Source organism: Spermophilus citellus (genome assembly GCF_964194105.1).
Source record: "Spermophilus citellus genome assembly, chromosome: 15".
NCBI classification, from domain to species: domain Eukaryota; kingdom Metazoa; phylum Chordata; class Mammalia; order Rodentia; family Sciuridae; genus Spermophilus; species Spermophilus citellus.
This window is the reverse complement of record NC_138195.1, coordinates 55,729,527-55,751,156: the sequence shown is the minus strand read 5'-3', so window position 1 is coordinate 55,751,156 and position 21,630 is coordinate 55,729,527. Positions and strand designations below refer to the sequence as shown.

Sequence of the window (21,630 nt, the reverse complement as noted above, 5' to 3'; positions counted from 1 at the left end):
GACACTTGACCACTGAGCCACATCCCTGGCCCTATTTTGTATTTTATTTAGAGACAGGGTCTCACGGAGCTTAGTATCTCACTTTTGCTAAGGCTGCCTTTGAACCCTTGATCCTTCTGCCTCAGCCTACTAATCCACTGGGATTATAGGTGTGTGCCACTGCACCTGGAAATGGCCATTTTAAAAATATTTTACAAGTAATTGTAACCATTACAAAAATATATTAAGAATAAAAACTTAAGAAAAAAATCTTAAAATATTTAGATGATATGATTTTATAGGCAATAAAAAAACTTTCAAAATGTTTCTATAAGAAATAAGCAAATCTAGCAAGGTTGCTAGATATAAATCCAATACAAAAAAATCAATTGAATTTCTCTGAAGCAACACAAAGCAGAAAATGAAATTTAAAAATCAATTATAATTTACAGTAGTATCAAAGAAGTAAATGTTACGAATAAGTCTAACAAAGACGTGCAAGACCTATAGGCAGAAATCTATAAAATATTGCTGAGTGAAATTAAAGATCTAGACAAATAGAAGGTTATAGTACTACCATGTATTAGATGATTTAGTATTTATAGATTTATCAATATTTTCCAAACTCATCTGTAGATTTAATGTAATTTCAATGAAAATCAGAACAAGTTCACTTTTTTATTTGTTAAAAAATAGTTGATTCTAAAATTAACATGAAAATGCAAATAACCAAGAACATTTTGGACACTCTTGTAGAGGAAGTATAAAGTTGGTTTATTTACTCTATCAAAATTACAAACTTAAGCTATAAAGTTTATGTTATATAAAGAATTACTCTACAATATAAATGAGAAAATCCATTAGAAAATGGGCAAAAAAATCTAACAGATACTTCACAAACAGGAAGTTATCACATGTCAAATCAAAGTGAAAATTTGCTTAAACTCTCATTTGGGAAAGAAATGAGATGCTACTCCACACAAAGTAGAATGACAAAATTTTAATGGTGGGACTCATTTCATCTGTGAAAGAGAAAATGTAGTAAAAGAAATTCTAAAGACAATTCAGGTTGGAGTATAAATCCATTCAGCCTCTTTTGGAAAACAAATGAAAAAGTAAAAAAGCTACCACTACAAAAATTGTTTACATTATCTATTAAATTTGTAGATAAGTGTAGTTATCTTATGGCCTAACAATACTGAAGGAAAATGAATACACATTTATACAAATATGGCTACTGCAATGTCTATGGCAGAATTAGTTCTAACATCCTACAACTAGAAACAAACCAAAGTCTCATGAACAATAATAGTATGAATAAATTATGATGTATTCATATTATGACAATATATTCATAAATGTATATGGAATATACAATAAAAAGGTTAAACTGCAGTGTTTTGGTGATAAAATGCTAAACACAAAAAGAAAATGAGTACAATAGATTCTTGGTTGTTTCTGTTTTCTTTTGGTTTTGAGGTGATGAAATGTTGTGATTTGGAAAGGCCACATGGTTTCTAATAATAACCAACACTGTTCTCTCACTTAGCATGGTTACTTCAATGGGTTTGTGCCCTATACTAAATAAGCGTCATATTGTTTTTTTTCTATATTGTACATATTCTATATGCCCAAAATTCTTTAAAATATTTTTAAAAGTAATTGAATTTGTCTAGGAAAAAAATTAATTACGAAAGAAATCATCTAAATTTGCTATATTTACTAATGAAGTATTCATAGCAACCCAAGTGGCTGAGAATAATCTGTTAAATTCACTTAGATATTGACTTTCCTGGCAAGCTTTCACCAGATTCAGAAGAGAAATCCTTTAGTCTGGCCAAATGGTGACACTAACTATCTCTGTCAAAACAGAAGATCTCTATATCTCTTTGAAGGCAGAATTGAAGAGGTTGAGGGCACAGTACTGGTCCTCAGCAGGATTCTTAAGACACACTACTACTGAGATTCCTTCAGAGGGAGCATTGCATGGTCACTAAGCACTCAGCAATGACTGTGCTGTTGTATGGACAACTCCAAGAAAGAAAAGAAAATAAGAACTACATAAGGGTGAGTAAAAGTATTTTTGTCCTACTACTTATTTTCTTGCAATTTGTTTCTGGCAGATGCATGGCAGCACAATGGTAACTTACAGAATTTTAGTATATGTTGAAAATTCTATAAATTAGGAATTGTAGATGTCCCACTAAATATTCCAATGTGCTCTGCCTAATGATTTGTATACTTTAGTATTCCATCTACCAAAGCAACTTCCATACTGGAGTATGTAAAATGCATTTCAAAATTACAATACCCCAAAATGAAATCCTTCAATCCAATCATTGCTCTGAAAACTTCCTCTTAGTTTCTCCTCATTCCAGTTAGCGGTAGCCACCTTTCCAATGATTATGTCCAAAACCCTGGAGACATCCGTAATTGTTCTTTTTCCTAATTGTAATATCAGATTATTTTGGTCAGTCTTTTTTTCTTTGTAAACAAAAGACCTGACAAAAAAAATATAAAGAGAGAAAAGTTTATTTTGGTTCACAGTTTCAGAGTGTCAGTCATTGGTCCACCAACTGTAAGCTCTGGGCACAAGGTAAGGCAGAACATCATGTCAAAGGGCATGGCAGAGGAAGGCAACTCAGGATAGGATGGTCAGGAAGCAGAGACAGAGCTCTGCTCACCAGGGACAAAATATAAACCCCAAACAGGCCGACTTCCTCCTTGGACTACTTCTAATGGCCTGCTTTCTCCAGCCACACCCTACCTGCCTAGAGTTACCACCCAGTTAATTCAGATCAGTGGACCCATCTATTGGTTAGGTTAACATCTCTTATAATCTAATCATTTTACCCCTGAAACTTCTTGATTTGTCTAACACATGAGATTTTGGGATATGCTTCATAGCTAAACCATAGCAATCCTTAAAACCTATATAATTATTGGTATATAAATAGTAAAATTTTGTAAAGTAAGTCAATAAATATTTCCCAAGATATTATGCTGACTTCTTATACTTTAAGGTTAACAACTTTTTCTTGTAAAAATGGTTTTTGCTATCTAAAACTCTGGAGGACTTTAAAAATTCCATTTCCCTCTTAGAGTTTCACAAAGTGTATTTTCACATCAATGAGCTGAACATTTATAAAATTTAGAGACAACTATTTGATTCATCTCAGGACTTGCTCAACATATTTGATCATGGAACTTTGGTATATGAATATATAACATTTATTTTTAATTTTACATCATGAGTGTGTGTATATATATCTGTGAATATAAAACAATATTCTTAATGTCACTGCTAAATACAGTTTACAAGATAGTGTTGGAGAGTACAAATTGGATTTGTCTCTATGTTCAATTTTTTGGAACCAATTTCTAGTCATCTGACTCCATTTAAAGAAAATAGGGTGTCAATACAGAATCTCTTGTCAATGGTTTCTGCGTGATGTGTAATAATGCTGTGATATGTTGCTAAATTTGAAAATCTCTCAATTAATCACTGCAAATTAAATTACAATTTAAATTAAAAAACATGTCTTATTGTCTTAATAGAACCAAAACATGTCTTATTCAAAATAACTCATAATGCAAACTGTTTTTGCAAAAATAACTGGAATTTTAGCCAGAAGAACTGGATCTAATCTATGTCTCTACTGCAAAGTATTTGGATTTATATTATAATTATTTTGATTAGACCTGCATATTCCCCAAATAAGAATATATGAATTTCTCTCCCATGCTGAGTTTTTCTTTTATATAGTCCGGTTTCCTTTTTTTGTGAAATGGTGGCAATATTTATGTTAGAGAAGATTAACTGAGATAGAGCTTGGGCAATGCCTGGCATCCTGCCTAGCATATTGCAGTTGCTGGGACAATGCTAGTCTCTTTACCTTTCTTAATTGTCTTTCAATACAGTAAATTTGGCTTTACAAAATGAGCCATAAATATAAACTACACAAATTACATTTGAATGAATATACCTGTGATTTATACATGTCATGCTTTCATGCACATTTTTCTAATTATCTTAAAGCAAATTGTGAAACAAAGCCTTTGGCTGAGCTCAATTATGAATGCTGATTCTAACAATTTGCTCTGTACAGCAGGAATGGAAAAATTTAATTCTGAGCCAAGTTCTTTCTAATTTGCTATAAACTCTTTGAACCGTGTATTTAGTTGAACTTTGTTTTGTTTTTACATATGAAGAAAATTTAAATGTCATCTAGGTAAAAGTAGAATAACATGTTCAGGGTAATGGTAAATTGTGCATGGATATGTCAAGATATTACAGGTTACTTGTAGAAATCTAGTCTTTTAGCACCACTTAACCAAACCTCCCATTAGACTCATCTCTGAGTTGCAATTCAGTAGCATGAGCTTGTAGAATCTTCATGAAAACAGCAATACAATAATAACATGTAAGAGCAGGTCCTACTCATTCTGCTATACCACATCTGGGGAGTCAGACTAAGAAGAAGAAAAAAGGAGTACAGGAAATTGTTCCCCATGACATTTTTGTAAAGTAAAAAATGCTTCTATGATAAAGCATCTTTGTTTATTAGAATGATTTTACAAGGCTATCATCAAGTATCAAAGATAATCAGATGGGATCATTGTAGAATAATACATACATTTATTTCTTGCTATTGTTTGGAAGTTAAGTGTCCTCCCAAATTCCATTTGGTAAAAATTAGGTCCCCAGGATGGTACTCTTTGGAGGTAGTGGAAAATTTAAGAGGTGGGCACTGGTGGGGTGGGGGTTCTAGGTCACTAGAAAATGTTCTTAAAGAGGATGAGGGGAATCTGGCCCCTTTCTATTTCTTTCTCTTGCTTTCTGGCCATGAATTAAGTGTCTTTGCTCTACACCACATGCTCAGGCCACGATGATATACTGCCTCACCACAGGTCCAAAGCAACAGGGTCAAGCAATCAAGTACTGAAACCTCAAAAAACTGTGAGCCAAATTAAACCTTTTCCTTTTATAAGTTGCTTATCCCAGACATATGTTACAGTAAGAGAAAGCTGACTAACACATCTATCTTTCTATCTAGATATAAATAGCAATGGAAATTCCGGGATATGATTTGGATGCCATTTAAAAACAAAAACACTGAAATTATAAGATTTTATCTAATAATAAATAATCAAAAATGCTTTCTTCAGCATTCTAGGTTTGTATCTGTCTACTTGAGTAAATGAAGGGAAATCTTCTAGCATCTATTGACTTCAGTTCATATAAAAATCTAGATTTCAGAGTCATGAGTTTCAATGTTCCCTTTCACCCATGTTCCTATAACTATTTGTGAAAATATTCTAAATAACTTGACGGCATTGACAATTTTAAACCTCAAAGCCCCCAAGACTGTTAGTCCCTTATTACTTCAGTTAAGTAAATCAGTTAGAAAGATAAAATGATACAACTAAAACAGTATTAATTTAATTGAAAAAGCCTCAAACATATAGATTCAATTTTTACTTTTAAGAAGGGTTCAGAATTGCTAAAAATGCATTGCTCTTCCAGTAAAATGGCTTTAATATGATATGTTGCTAAATTTGAAAATCTCTAAATTAATCACTGCAATGAAAGGTACTGCTGGTAGAGTTCAGCTCCAAAGAAAGGAAAAAAAAGAATTTCTAAAAAAACAAATAAATAAGGAAAATCCAAGACATATAAGCAGGAGAAGGATGATAAGAGGGGGGGAAAATCCATCCTTCTATAAAAGAGCTTTAAAACCCAAGGATGTGTAGACATCTTCTCATGCAAAAAATATCTTTGATAGAAAAATGCAAAAGGAGAAAGCTCTTATGGCATTTTCAATAATAGATGTTCATACATATGAGTTAACTTCACTGTGTGATAGAATCCCCAAATGAACCATAGCTTAACCACTTTTACAGTTTAAAAGGGGGATTCATTTTCAAGTAATATTCTGTAAAGTTTCCCCCAAAAGATGCCCTATTTCTTCAAAACCTGAATGCTATAGTAATTATTTTGCAATTAGCTTACAACATATATTTAATTTAAAAATTTTTGAAAACCAAATTGTAAGATATGGAAAATGACAAAGGGAAAAGGGAGTGAGGAAGAAGGCAATACATTGATAACATAGATCCTTTCCCCAATATATTCTTTCCCAGTGAGACAATCCCTAGAAAGGAAGCAAACATCATCCTGCCGCAAGACAATCTCTGGGGAGGAGATATCCATCAAGCCTAGAATGGTAGTCTCTGGGAGGAAGCAAAGCATTGATCCTTCCCAAGGTAAATCCTTTCCCAGTGACAGTACAATGGAACCCTGGAGGGAAAGAGATAAATACTGAATGCTGGCCCCAGACAATCCATTCTTCTCCAAGTAAAAACAAATCTAAAATTCTTACAATATTGCCCTGTAAAAACAAGTCTCAAATTCTCACAATATTGCGCAGTAAAAACCTCTTTCCTGAGTGCCAAAATTGACATGCTCTGTCAATACTTAAGTCACCTCTCAGTGTAACCCTTATAAAAGCACAGACACCCCTTTTGACCAGTGGCTCATTTTCCACCAGAAAAGTGGGTCCATCAATGTGTGATTTCACGGCTGAATAAAGGCTCTGTTGAAGTTTGCACTCAGCTTGGTCATTTTATGCTAAAAACAAATCACAATGAGTATTAATTACTTTGGTCTCATTTTTATATAAGTTTAGAAACTGAAGCAGCTTTATTAACTGGCAAAAATTTCAAGGCATTCATAAAACAAATAATAATATGCATATACATTGCTGTTTCAATATAGTAACTTGGCAGAGATGTCAGCCTCCTAAGATATTTAGGGTAATGAAGCAATCTTGACCTGCAGCATTGGATCCTTCTAGCCCAATGGAGACACAGCTTAAACCTCAGAGAAAACTCCAGATTTTCCAAAGATATTTCCTTTAATAAAGTTCAGGTACTAGAAATCATACTTTTGCATTTTTGTCATAATTCTGTGTGAAAATCCCAATAAGTGTTCAGTAGTAAAATATATACAGGACCACACATTATATAGAAAATAAAACAAATCTGTGGAAAAATTTTAAGTAAATCATTATTCTTATTCTGTAGAAGAATGAATCAATTTTCCTATTGTAATATCAAGCCAAAGAAAGATATTGAAATAGGCAACTAGTTCTGAGATTGTGGTCCCATTTTTAAAACAAACAATAGATGTTTGTTGCCAACTTCTCAGCATGTCTTTAGCTGTGAGTGCACATGCCTGAAGGACAGAATGAACAAGCTCAAATTATTATAAGATATAATCAATATGCAAAAATGTTTTCTGTTGGTATTAAATAAAAATTATTAAAAAGAAATGGCTAATGATACAACCATCCCTAAAGCCCTATATTTTGTTTGAATAAATTATTATAATTCTATTATATAAGTATAGGTGGTGAAAGACAGACCTAGACCAGTTCACTACTAGTGGTCCAAGAATATTTTTTTCCAACTCTAGACTGTATCAAACAACATTAGTTGTGTGAGGCAAATACCTTTTTCCTCCTCTAATTTTTAATTATACATACATAAAACTAGATATAAACTCATTATATTTCTTATACAAAACATTAAGTCAAAACTAAGACAAGATACATCTAACTAAAATTTTGATCCCAATTAAAGTCAATTAAAATATATAGAAAAAAGATAGGACTGCACACTATAATCTCCACCACATAAAACACATAAGAGGAGAAAACCTGAAATAAAATGTTTACGATTGTTCCACCTTAGTAGAGGAAGAGTAATAGAGAATGTAAAAATAATAATAGAGAAATCAAAATGTTTGGAGCACTTACTGCACATAGGCTACTTTAAGAGCATGGATGCATTATTGCATCTAAATTTTGAAATACCCTAGAACATGAAGAGGTACTGTGAAACCAAGGTTTTCACATATCAAGATTATAGGTAAGGAAAGAATTTTAAAAAATCTCATAAGTAGTAAAAGGAGATAAGACTCAGGAATAGGTCATACTAATTTTCTTGAAATACTAGACAGCCTATCAGGGAAGGCATGAACAGACACAAGTTGGCTGAGGAAAAGTCTTTTCAACTTCCAACACTTCCAAGAGCTAGAATAAGTACAAACATCAGCCCTGCTTACAGGCAAGAAAACTGAGACTGAGGGAAATAAATGTACCCAAACTCACAACACTAGTAATTAAAAAGGCAAAGATTAGATCCTAGGAATCTATTTTGCCCTTGCATTAGACTATATAGGTAGCCTGGTTTCTGCTCTATGTAAAAAACTGACCAGGTAAAAGGGATAAGTTTAACCTAAAGTTGTTAGAAGTCTCTTTCATATTTATGATCCGATAGTAGTCATATCATTTGTTCAGAGGAATGAGTTTGGGCAATTGCTAAAAGATGTACCTACATATACATAATGTGTGATTTTAATCAGAATTAGCACATGCATTTTTATAGTCACATAACTTCCAATGTCTGAATAAGAATGAAAAGGATCCTTTGTTAAATAGCAAATTCCACATAAAACAACTTAACCTCCAACTACATTTTAAAAAATGTCATCTACATATCTATCTGGCACATCCTAAACATGTCTTTAAGAATATGTTTACTTTCTTCTAATGTATCATTTTGCTTTATTCTAACTACATTTCATTGAAATACTTATCAACATTCCATTTTTCAGGTGAAGAATCTAGACTTGTCCACCGACACATGGTTGTCACTATCTGCTGATGTGATCATTGGCTTGACAGATATTTGAGCTTGAGCTTGCTGCCATTCTACTTGGTGGACACAAAGGGTTTCCCACCTGAGATGGATAGTGTCAACAATCTTACACATAAAGATATGTGACACAGGTCTTAGTAGCATATGGGATTCCAATGTAGAGCAGCAAAGTGTATAATAGGCAGCTCCTGTAGTCTGTCTCCTTTGAGACTAGCCTTCCCTTGAATATGAACTAGACCCAGTAAATAACTTTTAACAACTAAAATATGGAAAAAAAATGGTGGCATGTCACTTTTGAGACTCAGTTAAGGCACTTTAGATTTAGATAAACAGATTCAGACACCAAGCCAATGCTATGATAAGAGAATAATACCTTCATGGCACTCTCAAAAATTATTTTTGGGAAAGAGTTAAAATTATTTTTGGGAAAGAGTTATAACCTACAATGACACCATAATTGACTGAAGTAAAGCAAAAGACAAAATATACATATGAGACTGTGTTAGAGTGGTGGGCCATAAGGAAGGGTAAAGTGAACTCCCAAAGAATATGACTGGTTCATTGTGTCCTTGAGGGTTTACACACACAAAGAAACTGAGTAATCAATACAAAATATTAGGAAATGAATAAAGGGATGGTATAGTGTGTCTGACATATGCATATATGGTGTGTTTTATTATTGATCTTTATATCAGTGAACCCTAAAAGGTAGATGTTATTTAATATACACAGATGGATAGACAGGCAATCAGATGTCCCATGTCTCAGTATAAAGACAGAGTCAAGATCTGATGTATAATTGCTTGGCTTCAAAGTATACATACTTTCAATTGCACGTGTGAATCTTATAGCGTACCCTTTTTCTTACATCCACAGAAAAGTTGAATCATTGAACCACTATGGATTCTACTGCTCAACTCTAGAAAATAGATGACTTGATTTTTTTTTCTTGTAGGGGAAAAAAGGCTCCATATTCTCATAAAAAACATGTTTCTGACTAAAGTTAGCAGTGTGTATGTAATGGGGAAATAAATGGGTAGTGAACAGATAAAGGCACAGCTGTTATTACTTCATTAATATAGCCTTGAGCTGCATCTGTTGGTAAGTTAAATGCTATTTTCTTTCTCAAAAGCTGATAAACTAAGTTAGCATACTACCATTTGTTTTTTGAAGTATCCATATCTGAGATACTAAGCTATTTCATTCACAATAAGTATTTGGCTTTAAAATTCTCCATCAATTGCTCTGACAGCAGGACCCATTGTGCCCAGAACCAATGATCATACAGACTGCATTTGCCTTTTGTTAAACATCCGTAGCTGGGAAAAGATAATTCCGAAACAGCTTAGTATTAATTTTGCCCAATTCTCATGTAACAAGTGGGGTTCCCCCCGAGATACAGAAATCACTCTGATGCCTCTGCTCTCCTCATTAATTCTGCTTATCTTTTTAAAAAAATTCTGTTTATCTTTTGGACAACAAATTTAAATTCAACCTTTATAGATACTGGAGTATAAGACAGTAATGGATCACTATGGATAGACCCTTAACTGAGCCCATGGCCATGTAGCTAGGGTTGTCAAGTAAAATGCTCAACACTGAGTTATGTGAATTTGATGTAAATACTTTTATATAGATACCCCACATGCGAGACATGAAATATGTCTACACTAAATGATTATTTGTTGTATATTGGAAATTCAACTTTAAACGGGTGTCCTGAAATTTTATTTGCTTAAACTGGCAGATCTACCCATGATATAGCTTCTACAGCTAAGACCCTAGTGCAGTATGTTTATGTCCTGGTTTAATATGCTTGGAACCAAGCACAGAATAAGGCAAGGGAATATTATTATATTTGGATAAAACCCACCATCATCTATGGGGATAACTTGGGTTTTGCAGATATTTTGATTTGCATTATAATTCACCTTTACTATTTATCAGTGGAACATGTTCCTTTCCCTTCCAAAGGCCTTTGGGTACACATTGAACAATAATCATCTACTAGGTTACTAAAAAGACAAACTTTTTTGGTCTTCCTTTTTTATTAATAGCAGCCTTGAGAACACATAGTCCAAACATGAATACAGTGCTGTTGAATACTTACAAAGTATACTTAGGACACTCAAATGGATGTAGAATCAGTTTTTCCCAGATCAAAAACTTAGCCATTTAGATAATGGTGATTTTCTACATCATAAGTTGAAGGTTCCTGAAGGCTTTGAAATACAAAAGGAGGTGACCTGTGAAATCACATACTGTGTCTATAAGCCATATAATTATAAGCAAACATTCATCCCCTTCCTTTTTTTTATAATATGTGGGTTCATGCTTGCTTAATCAATAAAGGGAAACTACCTTCAATATACCTTTTCTTTCTGTGTGTGGTACTGGGGATCAAACCCAGGATCACTACCACTGAGATACATCCCAAGTCCTTTTAATTTTAAGACAGCTCTCACTAATTTGTAGAAGCTGACCTTGAACTTGCACTCTTCCTGCTTCGACCTCCCAAGTAGCCGGGCTTATAGGCATGTGGCACTGCACTGGGCTACTATACTCAATATACTTTCAACTCAGCACCATTTCCTGCTTCAAGAGTTAGTCAAAACCTAAAGTGGATGAAAAGCTACTGAGGAGTGAATGCACCTTCCAGTGAGGCCATGTCAATGGATAAGTGAAGATTACTTGACTTAACCTGTTCCCAGTCCTATTGGAAAGGTCAACACCGAATACATTAATAACCAGGATTCCTAAGTGACCTAACTTGAAGCTACAACTTTGAGAAGTCCTCATTTTTAGAGGAATGCCATTTTTATTTCACTGATTAAACAGGTAAGTCTCCACAAAAAGTACTGGTATTTGAGAGTCGATTCAGAACTAACCCTTGTGATCTTGTTTCATTAATGCTTTATTTACACTTTTTATATTTAATCATATAAGCAAATTAAGAGTTATAAAAAGCATACAATATTTAAATTCATTTTAAACATGTTGATACAAGAAATATTGAGCTCTTCTGCTAATTATTGGGCTGGAGATGCAGCAATGAACAGTGCTACTATCATAGAACTTATTTTCTAGTGAGAAAGTGAGAAGAATGATAAGAATTGAATAAATAAACCAGATAGCAACAAACACAATGGAGGAAACAAAAGACGCTGATCTGATTGAAACAGAAAACATATAAACTCGAGTGTCAGGAAAAGTATTTTGGAGAGTGTAATTCATCCCAGCACGGTAGTGCATGCCTATAATCCCAGTGGCTCAGGAAGCTGAGGCAGGAGGATTGTGGGTTCAAACGCAGCCTCAGCAATTTAGCAAGGCCCTTAGCAACTCAGTGAGACCCTGTCTCTAAATAAAATACAAAGTAGGGCTGGGGATGTGGCTCAGTGGTTAAGTGCTCCCAAGTTCAATTCCCTGTATACACCCCCTAAAAAAAGAGAAAGAAAGTGTAATTCAACTGCATTCTTTATGAGGAAAACCAACCCATATGCTGATAAGTAAGATAGATAAAATTGAGGGTGGAGCTAGTGCAAAAGCCCTGGTGTAGATAGAACAAGGAAAGTGATGTGGCAGAAGCAGTCAGAAAAGAAGGAAGAGTCATATCATGGAGGTCTTGGCATGGCAGTGTTTAGTGTCTGGATTTCATTCTCCACTAAAAATTTTTATGCAGGAAAATGACATGATCTTATTCACATTTTAAATAAAATGTTAAATGCCATTTAAATTATTATGTGCATTTCTTTGCTAATGAGAATCAATATTTCCACATTGCCTTTCTCGATTCCTGTTTAACATCTCCACTAGGATGTTCCACTTCTGCTGGTGGAAAAAACCTTTCCTTAGAGACCCATTCAGGGTCCACCTTGTGGGAGGCTGAACCTCAACCGGCTGTTTCCCCAAGCACTCTTCCCTCAGCTTTCTCTGCATCTGACACATCCTAAATATGAAAATCGTCTTCACAATATCTACAGTGTTGCTCAAAGAGAATTTGGTGAAATTTCAAGTAAAATCCTGAGCATGTCCCATTAACTGGCATTCTGCCTGCAGTCAAACACTAAACTCAGCTGTTGACAGAATAAACTGTTTAAGAGAAATCTCTGCACTTCCCTGTTTGAAACCTCAGAACATTTTCTTTTGCAACAAGATAAAATTATGCTTTTTGGGGAAGGCAGACAGGGTCACTGTAATCTGCTCTGACCTCTTGATCAACCACATCAATTGCCATTCTTTTTCATGTCTGTGATGTTTATCCAATTACCTGGCAACTTTCACCATTTCCCAAAACCCCTGTACTCTTCCATCTTTATTTACCTTTGTTCTTCTTTTTCCTGTTTCTTTATATTTCTTTTCCTTGTCACCTAATTGTAGGAATATTTTAAAATTTTTTCTCATGTCTTCAGATGCCCAGTCATTCTGAAGACATCTGAGAGATCATTCTTTTGTGTTTCTTTTATCGGGAGATTTATCTAAACACTAGGTCTATGAAACATGCTTCCCTGGACAAGTGATTTTTAAAATGTTGCCTTCCATGGACTTCTCCTTGAGATTCACAAGTGGACAGCTGCATACCAAAGGTTTGGGACCACTGTGCAATAGAATTGTAGAGCCTGGTCTTTCCAACATGCATGTGGACCCAAACCCTATTTAGGTGCATGTGTGAAAAACATGCCAACGAAGGCTCCTTGGTTTACGATGGGTTCGTGTTCCACTAAATTAATCATAAACCAAGAATATTTTGTTGGAACTGTATACAAGTCTATAGTACCTGTTGGAACAGTAACATAGTGCATTGTACATAGTGCACAGTGACTCAGTAAACACCATAGATCATATGTTATTGACCTCCACAATAAGTGGATGAATGGGAGCCATGGTTCCTTACAGCAGCCCAACATCACAAGAGAGTATATTAATGTATATTGTTAGTTCGGAAAAAGTCAAAATTCAAAATTTAAAGTATGGCTCCTACTGACCATCTGTATTAGCATCCTACATGTTTAGAAAACTCTCTTCTTTAGTAAAACAAAACTTTGATGAAAGTCTTTTTTTCCACTAAATTGTATTAATTGTTTTACTTGTCTGTCCAAACACTGAATTGTGAACTTCTTGAATATTTTCCTTACTTAATTAATGTAGTTCTAGCCTGACATGGCCCCAAATCTCATAGGAGGTCCCCACATTCTGACTGGATGAGCCATCATCAGCAGGCTCTCAGCTTAGGAAGAAAACCAGTATAATTTTAAATTTGTGACATCTTCAGCTGTTCCATTTTTTTTCACTTCTCTCTACAGATTCACCCTGGCTTCTGAATCAATTGCCAGAAAGAATTGGATATAGAAGACCATCTTTTTAAAAAAAAAAAAACTTTGAAGATAATTACTTTCTTATGACAATCTGAATATTATCATTGCTTTTTTTTCCTCCCCCTTTTTTTCTAATATGTTCCAGATATTTGGAATCTATTACAAATTCATGTATACTTTTTAGATATTTGGCATTAGTACATAGTCTACTTGATACTGATTAGTATATCAGATTCATTTGTATCTGATCTGACAATCCCTCAATTCAATTCTTTATAGAAAGATATTATAGAAGATATTAATTATCTTTCATAAATAAGAAATTACCCCTTAAAAATTTCAATAATTTGATGAGTATTTAAGCTATTTCCTTATTTATGCCATTAATAAAAAGCATTGCCCTTGAAACAACCAGAAACTCTACTCATTCAAACAGAATTGATCATCATTCAAATAGAATTTTTTGTTCCAAATCCACCTGAAATTGAGTTGATGTAAAGCCTGTTTTACTACATTACACAAGAAATTCATGAGAATCTAACGTCTCAATGAAGTCCATGTATTTACTATCATAAAGAAACTTCCAATCTAGTTGTTCAGCATCTTTGTGAAGAATGCTACATTATTCTAGCAAAGGTATGCTGGATCTTTATTAGCTTTCAGTGAACTAAACTGCTATTTCTAATATTTAAAAACACACACTTTCCTCAGTGTCTACAAAAGAAAATGTATTAACTGATTCTGAAATCTTATCTATACATGCATTCATAGTAATGTTCATTTTGCCATTTGTAAAAATTATAATTAAGATGTGTGCCTATTTTAAAAATGTATCATCTTGTTGTAGCCTTTCCTCAAGAAAGATCACTGTTGAGTGCCACTGGGGAATAAAAGCCTGACACATCCATATCCTCTGTTAGATGATATTTGCGAAAAGGAATAGTGAGCTGAATCATCTCTCCATTGACTTTCCAAGTTAGTCACTTACGCAGTCTGTACTCATTAAGGAATGTTCAAATATATTATAACTTCTATTGATTATCCCACAGGAGAGACTGGGATGACAGATGACAGGAGCCTTTTTGTACACATGGTTGAAGCATTATACTAAAAAATGAGGACTAGTAACAGAACTCTATTAACAACTGAAATACTGCCAGGATACAAACTCTGCATTACAATTAAGCCTTCCTTGTGAGGCATGATTAGCAGTCAGTCACCTATGGAATTCAAGAGCACAGGCGGGAGACAGATCTGGGTTCACATCCTATGTCTGCTATTTTCTTGCAAATTGGATATTTCAACTAAATAGACCTCAAGTTTTGTCACTTATAAGAATATAAATAGTTCTACTTCATACAGTCTTTTGAAAATTCAATAGATCATGTAACTTTTCTGGAACATGTTAAGCATTCAGAAATGTCAACTTGTTTTGCTCTAACATATAATTTTTCACGTAGTTTAACATAGCAAATAACACATATGCAAAACTAAACAGATACTGTTTGTCACACCCCACCCACCAACACACATATAAAATACTTATCCATAGAGTCTCATTTAATTTCATTAAAAATGATATATTCAAATGAAAAAAAGGATTTTTTTGTTGTTGTTAAAAATAAGTCTGGTTCAGAGATTTCAGCTAAGGGGAAAAAGATCTTCACTTCTGTATTTTAAGTCCAATTCACAAATTAGAACAGAAACTTGAATTCACTTGACTGATTCATGAACTTGTTAAAGAAAAAAACATACCAATCCATCTAAAATTTCAGGGTAAGTTTAAGGAAAATATTACCACTTATTATCACCTAAAAAGAATTGCACACATGGTCACCTCTCAAGAGATTATTGCTCATTAAAATATACTATTTTTTTTTACAAGGGGATGGAGGGATAATTAATATCTGGCCAAGCTGAAATGGTAACTATCAGTTATGAAAAATGTAAATAAATTTCACACCAAGTACTTTACATTTATATTTCTAGGCCTTTATCATGAAGTCAGTGTCTTTTTTCTAGTTAAAGATATAATAAACAGACTTAATTACAAAATTTTATTAAGAATCTGAATATCTAAATTTCCTATGCTTTTTTTTTTTTTTTTTTTTTAAAAAGTACACTAGATCTTGCTGAGACACTTGTTTCAAATTGTTTCCTCCTTAGTCTCAACTTCATTATTCACCTTCAAAACATAGTTTGGAAACTGTCAATGCCTATAACTCTTCAAAATCATTAATCAAGTTTCCACATTACTACAGTCTCCTACCCATGTCACCAATTTGTTCAAGTAGTTCTGTCATGGCTATTAATTGATTTCATCATTTCTTCATCGCCTTCCACACCTACCTTACATTCCATGGTACTTCATATAAATACTATTCTGATTTTCATTACCTTTCTGAGTTTCAATGACATCTACCCAGTGAAAACCCAAACCTGCAGGAATTTAGCTGTCTGCCTTTCCTCTGGTGTAATATCTAGAAAAAAGAGTACTAATGAACAAGACACAGCATGGAAGACCATGTATAAATATGCAGTCACTAATCTCTAATTAACTTTCAATACATTCAGTACTATAATGACCAAACTGACATCTCCTCTCAAATATGTCAAAGGCATGCCAAAAGAACATTTCCACAACTCATATAGTATGCATTTACTACAAATATGTTCTTTCAGTACTATCTCAATAAGTAGCTTACCCCTTAGCTAAATATGCAAACAAAACTTGCAGACATTCTTGATCATCTCCTCCTTACAACTTCCAACGTTAATCCCTTTTCAATACTTGTTGACAGTACTTCCTAACAGTCTATAAATTTCACCCCATATTTCCTGTCATCACATTAGTTCAAAATAATATCAGATTGCCTGGAATAGTTCTTACAATACTTGTAATTTTATTTAAGAATTATTATCTGGTTATTATCTGTGTGCTTACTAGATTGTAAGCTCTGTTCATTTTCATTATTTTTATATGCAGCATTTTACAATTTTTTCTTTCCTTATAATGACTTGAAACATATTTGCTGAATAAATGGTAAATGGCAAAATTAATAAAAGTAAATAAATATCATCATTATTATCACAATTATCATATACATATATGAAGAAAGTAATCATGTAAGAAAAAAAAAAGCAGAGCATAAAAAACCTGGATCCAAATTTACATCTCTTCAATTTCAGTGACTCCAACTCCTGAGTATATTTTCATTCGTGAACTGTGATGCATATTGAACTTTATGGAAAGCTCTTCTTTTATTAATTATAGTAAAAACTCACATTTATCTCTTTTAATACAATTATCTACATATTCAGAAAATAATGTGCCTTAAAAAGTGCACTGAAAATAGTCTAAAAAGAAATATTTTAGTTTTGTAAATGGAAATGTTTATGAGCTCACACTCCAAATTATGATTGATACCAAAATGTATCCAAAGTATATCATGCTAGAGGAAAAGGGATTAGAGCATAAAATAAGACAAACTGACATTTTAATGGTTGTTTTCTAACATTTATTAATTTTGCCAAGTTGTAGATACTGCACTAATAAATTTATATGTGCTGTAAAATAGAAACCATTATTATCCCAATTTTACAGATAAGAAAATGGAGAATTAGAGGAAACAATCAAAGCCAGGAGTCAAATCTAACTTGTATAGGATTCCAGAAGCACTTAACATTAAATTGTCTTCCAAACAAGTAGTTAAGTCTTTCATTTTGAGTCATTACTTAGTGAAAAATGGACTACAACTTTTTTTTTTTTTTAGTTCTAATAGCATCTGATAATGAGCCATTTTAATTATAATCAGATGGGAAAAGAAAATACTATGTACATTATAAAACTTAGCTTTTCCAGGATATTTAAGGAGCAAATTGTTTAGTCTTACCCATGAATTCAATCCCCAAGTGGTCTGCTACACCAAAGTCAGCATGGGAAGAAAGGAAACAGAAAAAGAGAAAAAGGTTAGAAAGAAATCCACATAAGAAAATCAGTGCTTACAAGACTGACCTTCCAAGGCTAGGAATGTGTCTCAAGTTTAACCACGTTTTTTTCAGAAATGTAAATTCCAGATATTGATCAACATTTCCCAAAGCCACTGAACTACAGCTTGGAATTTCAGATGGAATAATTATGCATCAGTTACATAGCATACTAAATATAAATTAAGTGAATAAAATGGAGAGAGAGAAACTATGTAAATAAAAAAATACCTCACACTAATGTTATTTGCTGAATCTATCATATTCTATGTAGATTAACTACTTGTTCAACATTAACACATTTGGAACTCTAGGATAATAAGAATGACATGACCCTAACCAAGCAATGACAAGACCTTACTAGGTGATCTGCACATCAACAAAACAGGAATGCTGGACTGAAAAATATAGCTCAGTTGGTAGAGTGCTTGCCTTGTATGCACAAAGCCTTGGGTTAAATCCCCTGCACCAAAAAAAAAAAAAAAAAAAAAAAAAAGAATGTAATGCTATTAGACTTTTTATGATCATTTTTTAATTTGCCTCATGAGGAACCTATTATGGTTAAAACTAAAAATCTTACAAAGTTCACAAAGTTTCAGGCAGATCTTGGGCACAAATCCAGTGCTTCTGACCCTCAAGTCCCAGGACTACTCAACTTGACGGCCCCATTCTGTTGAAAACAAATGGTAGATGTGTCTACTTCTATTCTCTGTGCTTGTGGGTAGTGGAGAGTTTCAACAAACCAAAGTATACCTATGATGAGCAGGTTAATGAACTGCACTGAGTAGCTATCAACAGACATTCAGTTTTAAACCTTATTTATTTAAATGGTGCTTGCTTTCTTTTAATCTATTTTGTACTTATTTGCTTTTTATGTTTATCACATTACTTGTTTTCTATTGCAGTAATATTTATCTGAAATAAGTGGGAAAAAGTATTTATGTGACTATGCTCCTAAGACAACTGAACATTTTATGAATTCTGTTCAGCAAATAAGCATTTCCATTTTAAAAAAGTAGTTTCCTTTGAATATTTAAATACTTCTCCTGTTTATCACTAGTTCACTTTTAATTTTTTTGTGCTGAAATATGTATGTACCATAAAATTTGCCATCTTCACCATTGTAAGCATATTATCCAGAGGTGTTAACTATATGCACAATGCTTCATGATCACCACCACTATTTTTCCAAGATTTTTTCATTGCCCTAATCAAAAGCTCTGTATCTCTTTTCCCTTGCCTACCACCCCTGGAAATCTCTACTTTCTGTCTCTGATGAGCTAATATGCCAATAAAAATCTAATTTTTAACTTATTAGAACCTATTTCCATTGAGAAATGTCTGCTTTTACAGAGATGGTGATTGTTTTACAAAGATGGTGATTGTTTCTAAAAGACAGATGCAGCCCTTGCTTGGCACAATGTTTTTCAACTGGCTGCTCTCTGCTGATGTGTACTATGATCTACATCTGGCACATTTTCATGAGCAGGCAGAATCTCATTCTCATTGAGTTCAGAAATCAGTTGAAGACCACAGAGAAAAACCTCTGGTCATTCTTTGCAATAAGTATTTTAATGGGAAAGCAGAAAATGTGCCTTGACTGGAGAGGTGAGGGACTCATAAGCTTGTTCCTGGGAGGGAGAGAATGCAATACAAAAGAATTGGTTTTGTGGAAATACTGACAAGAACATGTTGTGTTCTTGTACAAATTGGAAGCTTCAGGACTCTGTGCACGTAAAACTTTGAAGAAATGCTCAAGTTGTAGTATTTAAAAATAAGGATTTGGATGATATTAATTGTTATAAGACTAAAGATAAGGAAGAAAAGAAGACTGAATAAAAGGAAAATTTTATTCAGAAGCAAAAGAACAGGAAAGAAATCAAGAGAGGGCTATTTATAGGAATCAGGGAGCAAAACACCCCAAATACTTGACCACAGACATTGGTCCATTCAACTGGGTAGTCAAAAAGTCACAAATCTCAGGCTGGTTGAATAAGAACTTTCCAGTGAATCAGAGATGGCTCAACTGACTGCCTATAGCCTGTTTTGCTGGCAAGTGAACTAATGACTATTTTTCATTCTTCCACAATCTTCACCGTTTCACCTCTGTGTATAACAGGACATGGAGAATTGGGATTTTGAGAATGTGTAGATTATATTAAAAGTGAGTAGTATATTTGATAAATGAGAGGCCAATCTGAACAGCTTATAGGAACATTGAATTCATTATAGTAGCAAAGACATTAACTGGAATGGAAAATTACTCAAACACTGAAAGGTAAAAGACATCTTGAGAAAAAAGAGAACTGCCCTTGTTGTTTTTGTTGTTACCAGCACTAAACCCAGGGGCAATGAACAACAGAGCCACTGTTGGGGAATTCTTTTTATTTTTTATTTTGAGAAAGTTGTTTAGGGTCTCCCTAAGTTACTGAGACTGGCTTTGAGCTGGTGATCCCACTGCTTCAGCCTCACAAGCTGCTGGGATTTCAGGTGTGTGCCACTGCACCCAACCTGTCTTAATATAAAAATTACATGAGGTTATTGGAGCTGTAATGGCTTCAGTAATATAAAAATTACATATGATTAATGGATCAAGGTGGCATTTATATTATTGGACATTAAAGGAAAATTATTTACTAAGTTCTATAATGGCTTATTCATGGAAGCTGACATCACTGAACATATAAATTCATATGCTAAACACTGTGCTACTATTACAGATTTGAAGACACTGATAGGTTATGGCTCACACAGAAGGATCATGAAAATCCATGAAGAATAGATGACAAAATAAATTAATTTGTTATGTGAATCATACACTGAACACAAACCACAATTTCATAGAACCCTTCACTTGCTATTTTTCAAACCAAAAACCTGCCTGATGATATTCAGGCCAGCAGCACAACTTCAAGAGGAATGAAAGGAGAAGTAATCTTTTATAGTTCTTTTATTCATTTACTAAACAAATTATATGCCAAGAACTGAATCAATACTGGGTTGGAAGAGAAGATACACAACTTAAGCAAAATCCATTTGATTTTCCATACAGCATGCATAGTTTCCACTTTTCAACACAACTTTGGGTTATCTAGCTGTGAATAACATTTACTAAGCACTTATTATGTACTAGGAACTGCTTTAAGTAGTATCTCACAGTAACTTATGAGATTGTCATTGCACACACTTTACAGGTGATGAACAGATGTACAGAGAGGTGAACCAACTTTTCCCAATCCAATATGCTTGTACGCAGTGGGAACACGATTGAGCCTAAGCATCTTGACTCAACCGCCAATTATACTCAGAGTTCACATATGCCCTCCCTGTGAAAAATCATCTAGTGTTTAGAAAGTCATCAGGTAATTGGCTCTTCAGGGAGGAATAATTTAATCCACTTAAGAGAACAAGTTGTTCTCAAGGATCCTCAGGCACAGTTGAAGCACCACTTAGTTACTTGCTTGGTCCTAGTTCATTGATAAAGTGCCAAATGAGTCAAACAGGCAAATAGTTACTATTCATTCTTTAGTTACCAAGAAAATTTCTTCATGATGAAGCTGACCTATTTATTTGCACAAAAGCAAATGATTAAAAAGTTTTGTCTGAAAATATTCCAAACATTAATCCA

At 33.7% G+C, this 21,630-nt stretch overlaps 1 protein-coding gene across 5 annotated transcripts in view; it reads right to left on the bottom strand.

Annotated features, from left to right (window-relative positions):
• The window catches only part of NRG3 (neuregulin 3), a gene marked incomplete at both ends in the record, with an annotated part of 1,044,303 nt that overhangs the window by 90,454 nt on the left and 932,219 nt on the right, over window positions 1-21,630 (bottom strand). For 3 of the 5 annotated variants that reach the window (XM_081268118.1, XM_081268121.1, XM_081268119.1), the window contains one exon: window positions 17,909-17,935. In XM_081268118.1, coding sequence (XP_081124244.1) covers window positions 17,909-17,935 — 27 coding nt within the window. The remainder of the gene's footprint in view (window positions 1-17,908; window positions 17,936-21,630) is intronic. The other 2 variants (XM_081268122.1, XM_081268120.1) reach the window with 1 other exon arrangement.